Source organism: Myotis lucifugus, unplaced genomic scaffold (genome assembly GCF_000147115.1).
Source record: "Myotis lucifugus unplaced genomic scaffold, Myoluc2.0 scaffold_52, whole genome shotgun sequence".
Lineage (NCBI taxonomy): Eukaryota > Metazoa > Chordata > Mammalia > Chiroptera > Vespertilionidae > Myotis > Myotis lucifugus.
Genome location: NW_005871100.1, coordinates 5,433,827 through 5,454,329, shown reverse-complemented (window position 1 = coordinate 5,454,329; position 20,503 = coordinate 5,433,827). Strand labels below are relative to the sequence as shown.

General features: G+C 36.0%; 1 protein-coding gene across 1 annotated transcript in view; it reads left to right on the top strand.

Moving 5' to 3' along the window:
* Window positions 1–358: 358 nt before the first annotated feature.
* Window positions 359–20,503, top strand: part of MPP6 (membrane palmitoylated protein 6) — a 28,512-nt gene continuing 8,367 nt past the window's right edge. The window contains exons 1-8 of the mRNA XM_006088795.3: window positions 359–477; window positions 4,183–4,335; window positions 7,671–7,820; window positions 8,558–8,785; window positions 13,507–13,638; window positions 15,515–15,614; window positions 15,944–16,012; window positions 17,945–18,106. Of these exons, the coding sequence (XP_006088857.1) occupies window positions 361–477; window positions 4,183–4,335; window positions 7,671–7,820; window positions 8,558–8,785; window positions 13,507–13,638; window positions 15,515–15,614; window positions 15,944–16,012; window positions 17,945–18,106 (1,111 nt within the window). The 5' untranslated portion in view covers window positions 359–360. The remainder of the gene's footprint in view (window positions 478–4,182; window positions 4,336–7,670; window positions 7,821–8,557; window positions 8,786–13,506; window positions 13,639–15,514; window positions 15,615–15,943; window positions 16,013–17,944; window positions 18,107–20,503) is intronic.

Genomic DNA, 20,503 nt, shown 5'->3' with positions numbered 1-20,503 from the left:
TTATAAAATAAGTGTAAGATTATAAGCATGTATAAGGTAGCCTGATAAAGCCCAAATTACATATAAAAACCTGTCCTGCTACTAATTCATGGGAAGTCAATTTGAAACATAGTATTTAGCAATTCAATTTTTTAAAATGTGACTTTTCAAAAGAGTGTTCATTGTTAATGCCCTTTTATTTGAATTATTTTATAATCGTATTTCATAATGACTTGGGATTTAAGGCTTTTTAAAATTTATTGAGGTGACATTGGTTAATAACATGTTTCAAGTGTACAGTTCTGTAATACATCATCTTCACATTGCAATGTGTGCTCACCAAAGGTTTTATTTTAATACGTTGTTTTTATCTCAGCAGAAATGCAGCAAGTGTTGGATAACCTTACGGAGCTGCCCTCATCTACGGGAGCAGAAGAGATAGACCTAATTTTCCTCAAGGGGATTATGGAGAATCCAATCGTAAAATCACTTGCTAAGGTATATTGGTTTATTCATAAGATTACTAAATTATTTTTTTAAATTATTTTTACAGCGGTCTTTTCAGATATTACTGTGTTAGAACTTAGGCTTAGTTAGCAAATAATACGTACCACATAATGAAATCTCAGTATACATCAAAATTGGACCACTTTATGCTTTTTCTGTGCTGACTTTAAATACAGGATGAAATGACCTTTAGTTATATGGCCTGTGTTGTAACACATTTAAAATTTTAGGGAAATCATAACTGAACCGTCATGTTACAGTGTAGTGGGCCCTATGAAAAAGATCCTGGTTCTATCTTTATTTTTAACAATAGCAAGATGCTGACTTTTTTTATATTAAATTTATTGGGATGATATTGGGTAATAAAATTATACAGATTTCAGGGGCTGGTTTTCTTTTTTTACATTAGACCATGCACCTATTTTAGACTTCTTATACTAGTACTTTTTGAAATCTTATTTTCTCTTGGCTAACCCTGGTATTTTAAGTCTCTTTCCATAATCAGTTCTGTAATAATTTCTTTAACTCACTCATCTTTTATAGCTATTTTTGGCCCAGTTTTTTTTCTCTTATACTATTTTCCTGGAATAATTTTTATATACATCACTAAAGCTTAGTGCATTCCTGCTTCACAGCCCTGCCCTGCCACTCTTTCGTGTTCAAATGGTTCTTGCTCTCTGACCTTTTCTTCACGTAGCCATTTGTCATTCCCAGAATATTGATTTCACCCTCTCCTTTGATCATTTTTTAGCCACTTGTTTTTTCCTGAGACTTCTGAAAAACCCTACCTTTTATAAAATTTTCCATTGGTATGAGCTAATTAATAATGCAGATTCTTTATTTTATTCATAAACTTAATCTTCCTAAGATCACATGACAAAAGGTTTGGGCCCCTAAGTAGCCACTTGCAGATTGCCCAACTGGAAGTTTTACATATATACTAGAGGCCCGGCGCCAACATTAATCTTACCATACATTTCATCTTTCTTCTATTATCATTAATGGAGAATAGTATTTGTCACTTTAGTTATAGTCCACAATTCTTGTTAAAAAAGATTTTTTTTGTTTGCAAGCATGGTTGGACTGTGCTTGGGTGAAATACTCGGAAGTTCTGAAAGAGCATTTTCTTCTCTGCAGTTTGTTTTTCTAAGGTGCAGTGATGAGTAAGGTTCTCAGAACTGGCCGTACAAGAAGGCTAGGCCAGTCATTGTGTTTTCTTCCAAGCACTTGTGGCAGGTGACATATTTTTACTGAATTATGCTAGCTTTCTAGTAGTGCTTTTTCTTAAAGGAAACAAGACCCATTTATTCAAATGCATGTGATTCATTTATCAGAGTTTCCTTTGTCCTTGGTTTGATTAAATTCCAGTTGGTACTCTTGTCTCTTGAAATCTACTAAATAAATTCTGACTTTAAATTTCTTTTACAAAATCTTAGAGCTAAAAAGCTATATATTAAAAAAGCAATCCCATTTACCATTGCAACAGCAAGGTGATGTTAGCATGGCTGTTTGTATAGTGAAAAAGTCAAATAAGTTGTGTAGGTAAGAGCTCAAGCCTTGATGTTATACTACCAGACTCTGCTACTTACTAGCATTGTGAACTTAAGCAAATCACCTTATCTCTTTTTGCATCAGTGTCTGTGTCTGTAAGGAGGGTGATAATATACCTAGTTTTGCTGAACACACACACACATACACTTTCTTACACTATTCTCAGGATATAGTTCCTCACACACAGACGCAAGCCCTCAATAAATGTTAACTTTTTCTTTTTGTCTTAAGCTTTCTTATATTATCATAAGAGAGTTAGAGTATTGCAAGGTTAATGATGCTAAATCAGATATTTATTAAAGTAAGTATCTGTATTAAAACAGTAATTCTTGCTTTTTTTTGTAAGAGTTAGCTAATTATGTATGTTATTTTAGTTTTTTTCCAATGTTGATATTTATTCCGTGATATGTATTGAGTGTCTTCATTATCCTATTCTTATCAAGCTTTTAAAATATTACACACTTGCCTATTCTCATTCTCTGGCATTTCTAGTCTTCTTAATTTTTTCTTATCTAAATCTAATAGAAACTTTTCCTTCTATTTAAATTACATTTGGTCTTTTGACATTTTTCTTTGTTTAAAAGCAGTTACAATTTCTTCTTCATCAGTTTATTTCATGTGATTTAAAATTTCTTCTGAGGTGTTTCTTTAAAATGTTGCTTAATATATAGCCCCCCGTTCTACTTAAAAACTTGTTTTACTTTGTGAATCACCTAGGAAAAAATACATCTAAGTGAAAAATTGCATTTTAAAAATTAAAATGTGTATTTGGACTCTGAAGGATTCTTTCTATGATAGAAATAACATTTAAGTATTATAGGTATCAAATAAGGTGTAATTGATAGTTGCCACTTGAAATTAGGATTTTTCTTCAGCATTTACAGAAATGAATCTTAAAATATTATGTGTAAGACTTGACATCTTACATGGTTTCATTTATAAACTAAATCTTAATAATTATGATTTGCTATCTTCAAAATCAGACTGCAAGCATTTACCAGAAACACAAAGAACACTAAAATATGAAGACTGCATAGTGTTCATTCTCAGTTTGAATGTAAAACTCTGCTTTACTCCTTCAGTGAAAGGGTAATTAGGACTACTGATTTTCTGTGACAGTGTGATTCATGGTCCACTTTATGTGGAAAAGACTATGAGATTTTTAAAAAACAGCTTAAGATATATAGACATGAAATGACACCATCCTTTAAGGTCCAGTTCAAGAACTGCCTCCCCAAACTGATTTATTTGCTGATTTGGACTCTGAGTTTCCCAAAATGATTTTTATGATTTTTTGAATGGTAATCTATATAATGATTATGTTCCTAATAAAGCTTCATCTAGACCAGGGGTGGGCAAACTTTTTGACTCGAGGGCCACAATGGGTTCTTAAACTGGACCGGAGGGCCGGAACAAAAGCATGGATGGAGTGTTTGTGTGAACTAATATAAATTCAAAGTAAACATCATTACATAAAAGGGTACGGTCTTTTTTTTTTTTAGTTTTATTCATTTCAAACAGGCCGGATCCGGCCCATGGGCCGTAGTTTGCCCACGGCTGATCTAGAGTTTGAGCCTAGACCAGAAAGTCATTAGGAAATTCTATTGGATAAGAAATATGTTTTTTATTGTCATTTGGCCTATTTAGTGTTTGTTGTTGTTGTTTCTTACTGATTTCAGAGAGAGGAAGGGAGAAGGGGAGAAAGATAGAAACATCAATGATGAGAGAGAATCATTGATCGACTGCCTCCTGCATGCCCCACACTGGGGATCGAGCCTGCAACCTGGGCATGTTCCCCAACTGAAAATGGAACCATAACCTCCTGGTTCATAGGTCAATGCTCAACCACTGAGCCATGCCAGCCTGGCATGGCCTATTTAGTTTTTTCTCATAGTTAAATTATAAAAATGAGTTTTTCATGGCTTAGGATAGGAATAGAGGCCAAGATTTATTATACTGCATGAAAACATTTACTTAAAAATCTATATATTGCCTCTGATTGAAGTATTAAATTTGGTTTCAATGAATCACACTTTTAAGTCATATCTTTTAAAGCTTTATGAAAAAGAAGCAAATCAAGAGGAAAACCACAGTCTGGAGTCAAACAATATGTGTTATTACTTTTCCTATACTGTCTTTTCAAAGGCTCATGAGAGACTAGAAGATTCAAAACTAGAAGCTGTCAGTGACAATAACTTGGAATTAGTCAATGAAATTCTTGAAGATATCACTCCTCTAATCAGTGTGGATGAGAATGTGGCAGAACTGGTTGGTATACTCAAAGAGCCCCACTTCCAGGTAAGCTTCCCAGCTCTTCTCTCTTCCCAAATAGTCTCCTTTCGCAGTGAAGTTCCAGTTTGAGAAGAGGTTTTAGATATTATTTAGGTCCATATTTTGAAGTATGTAAATTCCAACATAGATGTTTTAATATTCTGACATTCTGAGGACACAAATACACACGTGTAACTAAAGCACATTACATCAATATATGAAGTCTGTCACAAAAATACATCAGGAAGGATTTTTCTTTGCGTAATTAAAAAAAAAAAGCCAAATCTGATTCATCATCAGACCATATGCTAGAAATACCTTTCTCTGTGATAGTGACTTTTCTTCCTCACTACCACTGTTTCCCAGACCTCCTTGTGACCAGTCATACATGTTTTCAGTGTTGCTTCTAGGATTGGGGTGTAGTTGATAACCTTAGGACATCAGAGAGCTATGTAAGGATAGGAAATATAACATAACATACTTTTAAGAGATACAAAAAATAAGTGCAATTTAAGCATTGGTCTATATCCAGGGTCGGCAAACCACGGCTCGCGAGCCACATGCGGCTCTTTGGCCCCTTGAGTGTGGCTCTTGCACAAAATACCACGTGCGGGCGCGCACGTACAGTGCGATTAAAACTTTGTGGCCCATGCGCAGAAGTCGGTATTTTGTGGAAGAGCCACACTCAAGGGGCCAAAGAGCCGCATGTGGCTCGCGATCCGTGGTTTGCCGAGCTGCAGTTTGCCGACCACTGGTCTATATCAATGAAGAGTTAATCATTTTAACAAAGAAAAACCAGTTTCAGGAGAGAAAGGGAGTGGAGGAGATTTCTTATAAATCTGTAATGAAGGCATTGTGGTATTGGGTCAGCATTAGGAAAATAGATTAATCGACAAGAATAGCAACCCTAGAAATATATCCACACGCATATGGCAACCTGTCTGATAGAGATATTACATTTTAGTGGGGAAAGAATGGACTGTGTAATAAATGGTTGTGGGGTAGAGAAATAAAGTGTCACTTGCTTTCCACTGAAGATCTTGGGGGGTAGCACCCCTTTTTCCTCAAAGACTTTCTCTGACTCCAACAATGTTAATGTAAAATATGAAGATTTAGAGTGAGATGGTTCCTACAGAAATCAGTATCTTAGGTACAAAAACATGGACACATCAGACACACCCATTATGCAGGGGCCAGTTAATTGACGCCTTATAAGACATACTAAGGTATTGGGACTTTATCCTTAGGACAGTGGGAAACCATGGGTGGGGATGAGAGGAGGCATTTAACTGGGAGAGGTCTGATTATGGAGCTAGATTGTTAAGTACTGAGGCAAGAAATTGGGATGGCAGTATAAAATGAGGATTTTCCAGTGTTAAGCCATAAAATCAACAGGACATGGTGACTGGTTACATGTGACAGTTGCAGAAGAGAGATGTGGGAAGTTGATTAAGGGTAGGATTTCTGACCGTTGGCATCACTGAGGTTAGGAACACTCTAGCAGAATCTGAACATGTGAATGTTGAGGTAACTGGCCATATTAGGTCTGTGATACCTCAGAAGCATCTGGGTAGTGCTCTTAGGCAAGCTATCTATTTTAAGTAAATACATAAAACTTAATAGGTATACATTTATATAGTTTAATAAATACATAAAACTAGAAAATAGCAAACAAAAATACAAAAATTAAGACATTGTATTCTTATGACCCAAATTACTATACTATCTTAGTGCATATTCCTCCCATTTTTTTCAGTGCATAAATGTACTTTCTTTTCTTTACTAATTGAGATCATTTTTCACAAGGTATTTTATAATTCACCCTTTTTTTCAATCATTGATTGCCACTTCTCCATTTAAGTGGACCTCCATCTCAGGTGCACATACTATATTCAAATGTCTTTATTTGATGCCAAAATATTCTTTACAGCTGGTTTGTACATACAGGCTTCCAACCTCGGTCCATGTGCAGCATCTGGTTGGACCATCTCTCTCCCTTGGTTATGATGTTGACCTTTTGAAGAGGTTAGGTTATTATCCTGTGGCATGTCCCACTTTCTGGATGTATCTGGTTGCTTCCCTACTGTTTAGTTATCTATCCTTTCTAGTTCCTGTAAACATAAGTTCTATCTAAAAGGTCGGTATTCAAGTTAATTATTTGGAACTCGAATTCATTTTAAATGATGTGATGCAACATGAATTAAATTGTATCAGAAATGTGTAGTGCCTGGTTGGCCCACCACTATTGACGCTGAGATTGGTCCCTGATTAAGGGCAATGACAGTCTAACCCTTCCTTTGAAAGCTTTTCCACTAGAAGTAATCTAGTATGTTATTATTCTAGCATTATACAAATTCTGTTTCCTTTCAACCATTTACCTACATTAATAATCCTTGCCTGAATCAATATTTTCATTAGAGCTTGTACATGACATTTTTCAGATTCTCTCACTCTGCATTTATTAGCCAGTGTTCTTATATAAAAAGGGTTTTTCCTCATCAAGTGGGCTATTGAGCTACTCTGTAATGCATTTCCCACTGAAACATCAGTGAGATGCTTGATCCTTCCCTTTACCAATTTTCAAAGTAAAGAATTACTTAAAATAGCATTGGTCTATAATATTAATGAAGAGTGTTTTCAGTCTTTTGTTTTTTAGCACTGTGGAGTTATGGATTTTTCATTAATTAATATGTTTCAGTCCTCTACAATGCTTAACTCTTTGATTTTCAAATTATCATAATTGTGTTATGTTGTAGGCAGATTTTTAGTCTATTAATCTGACATAATGAAAGATCTGGATCAAAGGTATAAAATTGGGGATTAATAATATATAAATAGTGGTTCAAGTCACAGGAACAAATATTTCCTAAGAGGAGAGAACAGAGTGAAAACAAAGACCAGGTTAGAGATTTGAGCGACTTCAGCATTTATAGGAATAATCCTCTTACACGGATTTGTTCCCTTTTCCTTTTTGAAATTTTTCTTTAGTCTCTTACACATATTTTTATGAAATAGCCAGAAATTATCCATGAAACCTGCATGTTAATTATTTATATTTTGAACCAGTTGACATTTGCTCCCTTCATATTTAAAAAAATATGTTTTTATTGATTTCAAAGAGAGAAGGGGAGTTAGAAACATCAATGATGAATCATTGATCAGCTGCCTCCTACACGCCCCCTACTGGGCATGTGCTCTGATGGGGCGCTGAACAGTGACCTCCTGGTTCATGGGTCTATGTTCAAAACACCGAGGCATGCCAGCCGGGCTCTTCTTTGCATTTTGATTTATGGTTTTTGAACTTGCATTTTAACATCTCAAAACATTTTTTTAACCTAGCTTTATGTTTTGAATCCTTACAGTCACTCTTGGAAGCCCATGATATTGTGGCATCAAAGTGTTATGATTCACCTCCATCAAGCCCGGAAATGAATAATTCTGTTAATAATCAGTTATTACCAGTAGATGCCATTCGTATTCTTGGTATTCACAAAAGAGCTGGGGAGCCATTGGTGAGTAGATAAATTGGTGCCTTCTTCAAACTGAAGCTGCCATATTGTTGCTCAGTCCTGCTCTCATTTTCTTCTCTTTCATAACTCGTATCATAATGAAAACTTCATTTGTATTTGTTTTATGTGGTTTTTGGCCTCTGTATAAAATATACTCCTGATGCAGTTTCAACTTGATTTAGCATACAGACTTAAACCAAGATAAAAGTTAAATTGAATTAGAGGCCAGAATAAGTACTTTATTTTTTTCCTATGCCCTTTGAAGAAATTAGCTCAGATTACTTGCTAATGAAGTAGCAAAACACGGAAGAAAGTTGTTATTAAAAAGTGAAGAAATGGTAGGGAGGGCTCTGTAAGTAGTGAAGTTTATAATTTCCTACTTAAAATTATTATTTTTGGATCCCGACTATAAAAACAGTGAAATGGTGAAAAAGAAAAGCCGGGAACAAGGCATATCTGTCTTGTTCCTTTGAGGTAACTTTTATCCTGTGGAATGCAGCCTAATATATTTTTCACTTTTTCAGGTTAAAAGTCCTTTTTTAAGGGTGGTATATGTTGTCACAATTGCACATGGTTTAAGGAGATTTGACTCTTGATACAGGAGAGAACATGGGAAAAACAGGAATGATCCACTCGCCTACTTTTAGAACTATTTTCATATATATATATTTATTCATGAGTTTTTAAGATTTATTTTTAAGTCTAAAATCAATGACAATTCCGTTCCTTATTTCCTTTAGGGTGTAACCTTTAGGGTTGAAAATAATGACCTGGTAATCGCCCGAATCCTTCATGGAGGCATGATAGATCGACAAGGTCTGCTCCATGTGGGAGATATCATTAAAGAAGTCAATGGCCACGAGGTTGGAAACAATCCAAAGGAATTACAAGAATTACTGAAAAATATTAGTGGAAGTGTCACCCTAAAAATCTTACCAAGCTATAGAGATACCATTATTCCTCAACAGGTTAGTAATAAGATTCTTGGTAATCTTTACTGTTGGCTATAACTAGCTACCATTTGCTACTCTTTTGCTAAAGAAAAGAGGGGGCAAAACTGTCTGATTTAATTGTTCTGATATGCCTTATTTTGTCACGGGTGAATTTTTGAATTTTTAAACAACCTCATCTTACTACTATGAAGGAATTAGTAAAGAAATCTTTTTGTGAACACCACAAACTGCCATTTCAGTAACATACAGCTAGGTTTAAAAAAACCATAAAGCCTTTTAGTCATTAATCTAGCAAATGTTTTTTGATACTTGTTATGTTCCAGCCCCTGTGAGAGAATAATGTAGTCCCAACCACCTATAGCTTAGTGTACATGGGATGGGCTAGAAGAGCAATTTTCAACCCCTGTGCTGCAAGAATTTTTAAAACATGCAATACCTGGCCCAGCCGGCATGGCTCAGTGGTTGATTGTCGTCCTATGAACCAGGAGTTTACGATTTGATTCCCAGTCAGGGCATATGCCCAGGTTGCGGGCTCGATCCCCCGTGTGAGGTATGCAGGAGGCAGCTGATCAATTCCCTTTTATCATTGATGTTTCTCTCTCTCTCTCCCTCTCCTTTCCTCTCTGAAATCAATTTAAAAAAACAATTTTATTTAAAAACATACAAACAAAAAACTATACAATACCTGAGTATTTACTTAGGGGCACTGACCTCTTTTCCTTTAGATTGTCAGATAAAAAATGACAACAGACAACACAATACCAGTCCGGGGTGAATGAATCAAAACCCCCCCCCCTTTTTTTTTGATCAGCAAAAATATATTTTTTGGTGTGCCGCAGAATTTTAGTAATTAGTTTATGTGTACCATGACATGAAAAAGGTTGAAAATTGCTGGTGTAATAGAATTGTAAAGGAAGAAAAAAATAATGAAGTAATTATTCATTACAAAGAAGCAGTTGACGATTATGGTGAGAATGTTGGAACTGAGGAGAGGGTTTTCAAGCCTAGATAATATAGAAATAGGAAATATCTACCAGTGTTTTAGATATCTTTAATTCACTTTATTCCAGAAATTTGTTTCATGTGTGAGTGAAATTGTGTTTCTTTAAGATGCTACTAGTGTTAAAGGCTAGTTTTTGTATTTCTATGCAATTCTTTGAAATAACATGTTGAATACCTGTTTTATATTGTTATTCAGAGGGTAGGGTACAATATTTAGTCATGATTTTAGTATGTAAATTGGACTTCTTAATATATATATAGTATATATAGGCTTATAATGAACTTTGGTGAAATGAAGGTAGAGACCTTGTCTTCAAGGAAAAGAATCATGAATTGGCACACTTCCATTTGGAAAAGTAGAGCCAAAGATTTACTTTTTAAAATTATGTATTAGTTTTGATACTTAGAAAGATTCCAGCCCCCTGTGATCCAAACTCCAGAATTCTTACAAGCTCACAATGACCATAATGGACTTTTGCGGGAAAAACAGATTTTTATAATATTAATAGCCAGGACTTTGGCCTAAATTGCTCTGTAAATTCTACAGTTGGTGAGCTGATCTGAACGATGGGAAACGCGAGGCCATTTAGCCCCATGTTGGGCCACCTTGGTCTTCCTGCTCATCTCCTCAGCTTGGTGACCGCCGGCTCCACCAGCTTTCCCTTTCCCGAGTTGCAAAGTGGAAACTTTTCTGTGCAGTGAGCTGGATCCAGGGTATAGCTCACCTAGTTTCCACTTTTTAGGAATCACCGTCTTCGTTGTCCAATACCTTGACAAATGTTTCATATATTTTGTCCAGTTTTTTAGTTGTTTCAGATTGGAGGATCCTTGTTATTTCGTCTTAGAAGCAGGAGTCATTTTATCTTTTATTACCATAAAAATTTAATTTTTGAATAAACGAATCATTCCCACAGTTTAAAATTCAAGCAATATAAATTCATAGTCAGTTAAAACCTCCCTCCTAATTCTCTACCAACTTAAACCTCACTCCCTCCATAAGATACTATGCTATTAGTATCTCTCCAGGGTTTCTTTATTCATATGCAAGTAAGTAAAAATTATATATTCTTTTTCCCCTTCCACCTCCTTTTTAATGAAAAGGTTACATAACATAATATGCACACTCTAAACCTTGTTTTTTTGTTTGTTTTTCAGTGAACTGTGTTATCTTGTTTCCTTTTTGGTACATCGTCTGCTTGTTGAAATATATCCCCCCTTTTTTATTTAATATCTGCAGTGTTATATTGCATAGGTTTGCCATCATTTGTTTAATCAGTCCCTATTGTTAAGTAATTAGTTGTGTCTGATCTTTCTCAGTCAGTTGCTAATAGTCTTCTACATAAGTCACTTTGTATACGTCTGCATAGCGTTGCTATTGAATACATTCCCGTAGGCGGGTTGCTAAGGTGGAGAGTTTTTGCATTTGGGATTTTGATAGTTATCGCCAAATTGTCCTCCCAAGGGATTGAACCAGTTTTTTCACCAATCTGTTAGAAAAATGGCCCTTGGCCCATAGACCTAGCCATGGTATATTCACGTATTTGGATTTCTGCTAATCTGACGGGAAGAAATGTTATAATATTATTTTTCTATTCTGAGTGAGGTTGAATATCTCCTCCTGTGTTTAAAAGCCATTTGTACTTCCTTTTCTTTCTTGCATCTTCTTTAGATTGTTAGTCATTCAATATGGGATTGAAATACTTTAGGTTGTGTTTAGCAACTTTTTAATAACGAGTGAATAGTTAACATCCATAGCCTCTTAGTGAAACACTTTAAAATGCACTTAATAAAATGTAATTATACCTGACAAATACCTGATGACTTTAAGCTCATTACAAATGTTTAGATCAAAGATTGGGTTCATTAATTTTTTTTCAGACAAATTTTCAAAGTAAAACCAGTTTAATATGTTCCAAAATTAATTTGATAAATTAATAAATAAAAATTATTTCTTCTAGAAGTTCTTTACATTTGAAAGGTATAATTTTTGTTCCACAAATAATGACATTTTCAGAACAATTTGATGGGAGTAGGGGAATGAATGTTTGAAATTTGGACTTCCTCAGAAAGCTTTATGGTAACAAAACATATTCTGCCACAGATAAGAATAAACATAGGCATGTTTAGATGACAGGGTGCCCTTATTATTCATTCAGTGCAGCTTTCTTGAGAAGTAAGGCATATCCCAGTATTTTTACAACTTTGCATACTCATCTGCCTCATTCAAACCCCTCTATAGTTCTGCTGCTTTGATTTATAATGTTCAGATATGGACAATTCTTTCAGGAAGTAGTTGCTTGACTAAATGAGTGAAGTAATAAGATGGGCCAGTGTTTGTTTATATTTTGTTGATTCATTATCCCTGTAAAGCCTGGCTTTATTTATGCGATGAAAAATGTATTTTTAGAGTGGCATCAGTATGGAGAGGCATCCAGCCCACGTCCGTCAGGTATGCTGTTATTCCAGGGCATTCTCTGCGACTCGGTTTTTCTGTTCTATCAGACAACTAAATCTACCTTGATTGAACTTAATCATTTTGGATTTTCTCCGTTGCCAAATCATTGAGCTGCATGCTATTGTCAAGTTAGTCATTTGTCACATTTTAGGCAAGCTTAATATTACTCGTATGCTTGCATTTAGATATTTCTAAAATTGCAGATCATAAAAAATTATTGGCTTACTGATTTTTTAGGCATTAATATTTACCCTTTCCAAAGTTATTGAAAATGTTCAGAATGCTTTCTTTGAAAATCATCTAATTGTAAATAACTAAAATTTTGTCAAATTTTCCAAATTTAGTTATTTTTAAATTATTTAATATGCATCCACAATATTGCATTTTACTACACTAATAATATCTGCTTGTGTTATTTGAATATCTTGTGTGGTTATATTTATAGAAATATGATAAGTAGAAAAATAACATTATTTTGACTAATTATGTGTTTTCCTGCTTGTTAAAGTTTACTTGCTGATTAATGCTAAGCAAGTTCTTTAGAAGATAAAATTTGAATTTCTATAATATGCATGAAAAAATTGTTTTAAGAAAGTAATCTGTCTGAACTTGCCATCAAATACTGAAAATGCTTAGCTTAATTAGAATTCAAATTAAAGTGACTAAGCAAAATACTGTAGGTACTGGAGATCATAACTAACTGGTAACTGCCATACTTATATTGATAAAACAGATTTAAAAGAAATTTGTATAATTAAATGAATTTAAAATAGTTTCCAGGCTTTTTCAGTATTTATCTTATTTAATACTGATTTAAATCAGAGCAAGGTGGTTCCAGCAAAGTATTTTCCACACTAGTTTTGGCCAGTGTAAGTCTATGTAGTTACCTTTTAAGGTTACTAAATATATTTCGGGTCTGACTTCCACATGAACTTTCATTATTTAATTTTGGTTTCAGAGCCCTTTCAAAAAGTCAGTCCTAATATATCTGAAATATATGCCTTAAATCAACTGCATATATTGTTTAGGATGTTAATGTGGTGCTAATGTTTATTTCATATTTTCTTTTCTGATACCAAATTATTAATGTTCTAATAATTTAATTTTTATTTGAGAGAGACAAGTTCCATAGTTGAAGTATTAAATACATTGTCAATTACAATAAAATCAACATGGTTTGAAAAAGGTTTCAAAAATCCCGTGATAAATGATACATCTATGGTACTTTTAATTGTTTTCATTTCATTGTTTTAATAATACTTTTAATTGTGTGTTTTAGGTATTTGTGAAATGTCATTTTGATTATAATCCATACAACGATAACCTGATTCCCTGCAAAGAAGCAGGATTGAAGTTTTCAAAAGGAGAAATTCTTCAGATTGTAAACAGAGAAGATCCAAATTGGTGGCAGGTGAGTGTGCTGCTCAGAATTTCCTCACCTGCTTTTTTATTTTCAACCTTAATGTGACCAATATCTGCATATTCAGGAAGAAGGTATAAGCATTCGTTCCAATGGTTTTACCTGCATGAACAACTCCGGCTGCAGGGCTGCTAATTTTGTGGACACAGGACCAAATTGAGAGGGAATTTGTGAATGGCTGTTAATAAATGCAGAATTAACCAGCCTGTGGTGCCACTGCTGGTTTAGGGATTAGACCTGTCGGTGCTTCCCCATGGGTGACTGCAGTAAGATACAGAATTAGGCAGGAACAACTCATTTGGGGTCCTCCCTTTTCAGTGTTTTTGTTTGTTTTAACTAAGGAGTCGTTTATTGTGGTTGTAGTAATCTTTCTCTTGTCTCCCTTCCCTCTGAATACTTTCATGGCAGATAAAGCATAATTTTTTAAGCTCTTAAAGCTATTTGCCCACCTCTTTCATTTACTGAGAAATGAAGGCGTGCTTTATTGTCAGTGTTGTTTTTGATCGTGGATTGAATTCTGTGCGTATGGAAAGGATATGTGTTAGCACTGTATTTTGCCCCTTCCGTTTTCCAAAGCTGTGTGATGATGTTCTTCTTCCTCCTTCCCTTAATACAGCTTTCAGAAATCTCTAGCAGCCATAAGTCTGTTTTTGTCATTGTTTACATTGGCCAACAGCCACAGTGTTCAGAACTGGAGAAACTAACAAATCAGAAAGTCTAAACTCCCTTAAACTGTCAGAGTCTCATTGAAGAACAAGCTGTGAGAGAAAGGACCAGGACCCAGCACCAAACTCTAAATCAAACTGAGATATCAGAAACTCACATTAGCTCTAATAAGTTATAGTGACTTCTAAGGGGAATGAATTACAAGGATGAGAACAGTCTCACTGGTGTGTCCTTATATTTACAGCAAATTAAGACATCAATATGTACAAGTGCACTGTGCAACAGGTTAGAAAACTAAGAAACGAGTAAATTAAATAGAATTCATGATTTCAAGAAGTTTCTACTGAATTTCTTAGACTGCTCACCTGAAAAATCTGCCTTCTGTGGCTGTTTCTTTTATTGAACTTTTCCAATATTGTCTTTTTTCCCCCATTTTTTGAATGCCATCTGTCATCTAATCCTTTTCACCATTATCTCAGTTTCTTCCTGCATTTTGTGGTCTATTCCTTTAATTCTTTTTTTTCCCAGGATTTTAATTGCTAAAAATGTACCAGATTTTTTTAATGCTAGTTTGTTATAATAAAGTCACTAACTTTGTGGGAGAAGCCACTAGTAGCCGGTTCTCCAGCCACTATATTAAACTAGCACTTCTTTGGATTTTACTTTGAAAGTTAGTTCTTCACAGTAGGTGAAGTTTTACTCTTTTAGACTTACTGTTTCTCAGGATACTCAGATTGCTGATAGCGTGAATTAAATGCTCCCCTCTGTTTTCCCGATGCTGTCTTTCTCTTTGATTTGGCCTCAGGAAATACCAACATGGTAGGATTAAGGCTGATTGTAATATCTTACTAAAGGATGCTAGATAAAATTTCCTGTAAACACATACACTAGCATTTATTTCTTTCCATTCTTTGACTAACTTGGTGTTAAAAATAAAAAGTTTTAGTAATTTGAAGAGCCTGTGTACTTTTTTATTTTGGTCCCAAACTTTTCTTACAGATGGTGGGTGGGTTGACTAGGTGCCACTTGATTCCTCAGTGCTAAAGTGTTTAAATGACCTGACAGTGCCATGGATTTAAATCTCAAGGTCAGTTTTAAGAGCAAATGTGGTATTTTTTACTGACTACTGCTTGTTCTACTTTTTAGAATATCGTCTCAAGTTTTGGTCACTGAGATATGCAATTCGTTAATTTGATTCTAGGCTAGCCATGTAAAAGAGGGAGGAAGCGCTGGTCTCATTCCAAGCCAGTTCCTGGAAGAGAAGAGAAAGGCATTTGTTAGAAGAGACTGGGACAATTCAGGTGATGAGCTCCACATAATAAGTAACAAGTTGTCCTTTGTGGACACCTTCCTTTGCCTCTTTCATCTGAATTAGCAAGTGAATTTATTTACTGTATGTCTAGAATTAATCCCTCCCATCTATCTGCTCTATTGTGTCTCTCAAAAGTAAACTTTTCGATCCCTTTCTGCCACCTGCTGGTATGGTACCAGAATTCAGTGTGGCTCACCTGCCCCCTTCTGCTTTGTAGGATGCAACACTGGGAAGATCATGCTCCCACCCCTGTCGAATCCACAGGGCAATTGTATCATGTTTTGACATTCAAGTTATATTTGTCTTTTCATCCTTTAGGGCCTTTTTGTGGAACCCTAAGTAGCAAAAAAAAGAAAAAGATGATGTATCTCACCACCAGAAATGCAGGTGTGTTTGCAATACTTTTTGAGAAGTCCAAGTGAAATAGCTTTATAGTGTTAATTGGTGTGGCATAGAGTCTATGTATATAATTTCAATGAATATAATTCAGATTAGTACCCAGTTCAAGGGGTTGGCATGTGAACACATGGTACAATTTAATATGAAGACATTATTTAAATTCTGATGTTATATATGCTTATACTATGACCAATGTGCTTGTTTTATGAGTATAATTTGCAACACAGTGAATTGCTTAGGATGCTTATATTAATAAAGGAGCAATGTTATAATTGAAACTATTTGTTCAGAGAATTTTGATAATTTATGTGTTATTTCTAAAGAGCAAAATGCCTTTATGAAGGTATGAAAGAGTTACGATTAAAGGCAACTATATTCAGGCATAACATTGTCCATGGCTCTTTTGGGAAAATAGTACTGACCAATGAATCTTGGTTCGATCCAGGAGGACTCTTTCTTAAATCTTTTAGACTTAAGGAAAGATAAATAGGACAACTGCTGTCGTTTCTCCTTTCAGTGCAGTGGTTCTCAACCTGCTGGCCCTTTAAATACAGTTCCTCATGTTGTGACCCAACCATAAAATTATTTTCGTTGCTACTTCATAACTGTAATGTTGCTACTGTTATGAATCGTAAAGTAAATATCTGATATGCAGGATGGTCTTAGGCGACCGCTGTGAAAGGGTCGTTCGACTGCCAAAGGGGTCGCGACCCACAGGTTGAGAACCGCTGGTTTAGAGGCTGATAGGAGTGACGTGCAGCTCTGGAGGCTTACTCGAAGGATTGTCAATTTTAAAGCACTTTCTTGACTTCAGAGCTGCCTCTCCACTGGTAATAAACTAAATAGCATACTCTAAGGCAGTGGTTGGCAAACTGCGGCTCGCGAGCCACAGTTTGCCGACCACTGCTCTAAGGGAAATATAATAATAAATTATAATAAATAAGGAGAAAATAGGCTCTTCCTCAACATTGGTTAAGCTGCTATGGGGAAACTGCAAAAAGTTGCTGTTAAAATAACCTAAGGAGTATTCTTACTATAGATTGAGAGTGATAGCTATAATGATGGCAATAGAATATTTCAAACTCAGTTTAGCCTTATTATTCATGAAATATGTGTTCTTAAGTCTTTCTTATAAAATAGAAAATTTGTAATTTCACCATTGACTATGAATATAATTTTGGAATGTATTTCCAGTGAAAATAATTTAGATCCTATATTTTATTTTATACATATTTTCAGAATCTTAATATTTAAATGTCAGTATGTTGTCTATATGCATTTATTAATCAAACTTATTTGCAGAGTCACCAAGATAGTAATTGTTCATTTATGACACTGGAAGGGCACACTCATTCTATAAGGACTTACTCATTGATGTCACTGGGAGGGCACACTCATTCTATAAGGACTTACTCATTGATGTCACTGGAAGGGCACACTCATTCTATAAGGACTTTCTCATTGATGTCACTGGGAGGGCACACTCATTCTATAAGGACTTATTGAAGCAGCCACGCTAGGTATACTGCTGTCCTCCATAGTTGATACACACTTTTTAGCCAAATAAATTATATAAACTATTTGTCACCAGATTATTTATATTAAAGGAATTATTTCTACTCAAGAATTGATAAGAAGGTTTTATGGATAGAATATTTGATAAGGATAAAGCACGGGCATTTTTCTAGGTTGGCTGGACAAATTTTTAAGAAACAAATGGATGGCAGCAGATGTTTAAATCAAACTATAAAATAATTTCTTGTACTTTATCAAATTAATAAAAACAAATCTGTGCTGAGTACAATTCAGGTGATATTTCACTAGCATGCTTATTAAGTCATTACTGAACAGTATAGCAAAAGTTTCTCATCCACATGAAAGACAATTGAATGTGGTGTTTCCCATTTCCTTTACCTGCAGAATTTGACCGTCATGAAATCCAGATCTACGAGGAGGTAGCCAGAATGCCTCCCTTCCAGAGAAGGACATTAGTACTAATAGGAGCTCAAGGTGTGGGACGAAGAAGCTTGAAAAACAGGTTCATAGTATTGAATCCCACTAGATTTGGAACCACGGTGCCATGTAAGTTGTGTGTTTTCTTCTCTGTTTAATTGGCAAGAAAATGTAGTGGGGGCAGATAATTGTGATCTTTAGTCCCAAATAGGTTTTTATTCTGTCAATGAAAACAAGCAAATAGAAGATATTGGCAGCTACTCTACGGCCGTCTGGAGGTAGCACTATTCCCGTCAGCCTGCCCCCTGGTGGCAGTCGCTCCTCCAAACTCTGTAGTTCAGAAATGCTAAGCACAAGTAGTAAGAGTTGTGGCAAAAGCAGCATTAACTTTGTAGTTTCTTTTACTTCCGATGTCTATGTGAAAAGTTGTATTTTTCACCCATTTTGGTGTAAAGAAAAGGGAGAAACCTGCTGGGTCCTCAGTCACCTCTCAGTGTGGCAATCCCTTTAATTTGTGTGAGCCTGCACGGTCATAGACCTGGTTTCGGAGAGCACAGCAGGAGGGACTCATCTTCCAGGGCAGGCAGCATTCATTAAGGGCACAGAGATTGATAGAGAAAATAAAACGATGCTGATGGGAAGTATAACCAAACACTCATTTTATGATTTTTGCATTCTTTCCTTATTTGCATATCTACATGGAAAGTTCAGTAGTATTGTCAGAAGTATGCTTGATGAGAGTGGGATTACATCAAGGAGTGAGATGATATCACTGACTTATTATAAGGACTAATACACATTTGCTTTATTTCGAAGATGCACTAGCCTTCCCTTCTCGGAACTTACATGTTCTGTCCCTGAACAAGGCAGGAGACGAGCCAGTGTTGCCTCTGTAGGTCCCCTTTCTGTGCCGCTATTGCTGCCCCCTTCGTGACTAACACAGTATTTCTTAACGTATATTAGTGCCCTTAAGCTGTCCTGAGTCAGATCATAGCCTAATGTCACTCCATCTCTTTTCGATGAGTTTTAGAGTTTCTCTGTTATCCAGCTTGTTTTGAGGTTTAATTCTCGGTGAGTGATCTCATTGCTGAAGTTCTTAGGGCTTGGTTGGAGGAGTAACCTTATTGTTGCCCTCATGTGCTGTTTGTAATCCCTTCAGGGGAAGGCTTTCCATTGTAAGCACATGAATCACGAAACTCAGACAAACCCTAGTTCAGTAGTTATTAAAGCCTCACTGTGGTCAAAGAACTGTAAAGTATTTTATTTTCAGCAAGTTAATACATGTACCATATTTTAATCAAGTAGTACTTAAATAATGGAAAAAATAACCCCCTATTTTCCTCTACCCCCGCCTTGGGCCTACTTACTAGAAACAGTTGCTTCTCTTTCTTTTTGCTATTTCTTCTGATAGCCTTCCCGATTTCTTAATTGTCTTCATTCTGCCTTGTCCAGTGAGGGCCTCGTCTGTTGACTTCCTGACTGTCCTCCAGCATAGCGGTAACTCTAGTTTCAGTTAACCCCGTTTTGTTTTCTTGCACAGCCTCCCCTTCTTCCCCTACCCAGCCATCACTAGACGTCCTGTTTTCTTCTCTTTACCTTGGTTTCATGTGTATAGTTTTGATTTAAGCCAAAGACTCACTTATCTATGAAGCCGTGACTTTTGCTTGGAGACCTCTGACTCAGACCTCAGTCCTTTTACTAGTGAGCACCGTGGGCTGTGTCTCGACTGCCCCGTGTGGCCACAGCGATGTCTTTCCTTTTGCTGCTGTCCAGGCTCGAAACTGTTCCTGGGCCCCATTCTCCTTTCTGGGTTTATTGCCTTGTTTTGCTGGCACATCCTCTTGTAACTTCACAAGAAATGGTGTATGGGATGTCATTTGTGCATCTTTGTATTTGAAGATATATATTTTCTGCCCTATATCTGATGGATTATTTAGCAGAGAGTAGAAATTCTAGATTGTAAAACTCAAAAGATGTAGCTCTTGAATCCAGTTCTGTTAAGAAGTTCACTGTCAGACCTAGCCGGGTTAGCTCAGTGGATAGAGCATCGGCCTGCAGACCAAAAGGTCCCGGGTTCATTTCCAGTCAAGGGCATGTACCTTGGTTGCAGGCTTCTCCCTGGCCCAGGTCCTGGTCGGGGCACGTGCAGGAGGCAACCAGTTGATGTGTTTCTCTCACATCAATGTCTCTGTCTTTTCCTCTCTCTTCCACTCTCCCTAAAAAAAAAAAAAAAAAAAAAAAAAAAATCAATGGAAAAATATCCTCAGGTGAGGATTAACAAAAAAAGGAAGTTCACTGTCATTGAAATTCTTATTTTGGCCCTAGCTGTTTTGGCTCAGTGGATAAAGCATCAGCCTGAGGACTGAAGGGTCCCGGGTTCAATTCCAGTCAAGGGCACATACTCGGTTGTGGGCTCGATCCCCAGTAGGGGGCGTACAGGAGGCCGCCGATCAATGATTCTCTGTCATCATTGATATTTCTCTCTCTCCCTCTCCCTTCCTCTCTGAAATCAATTAAAAAAAAAAA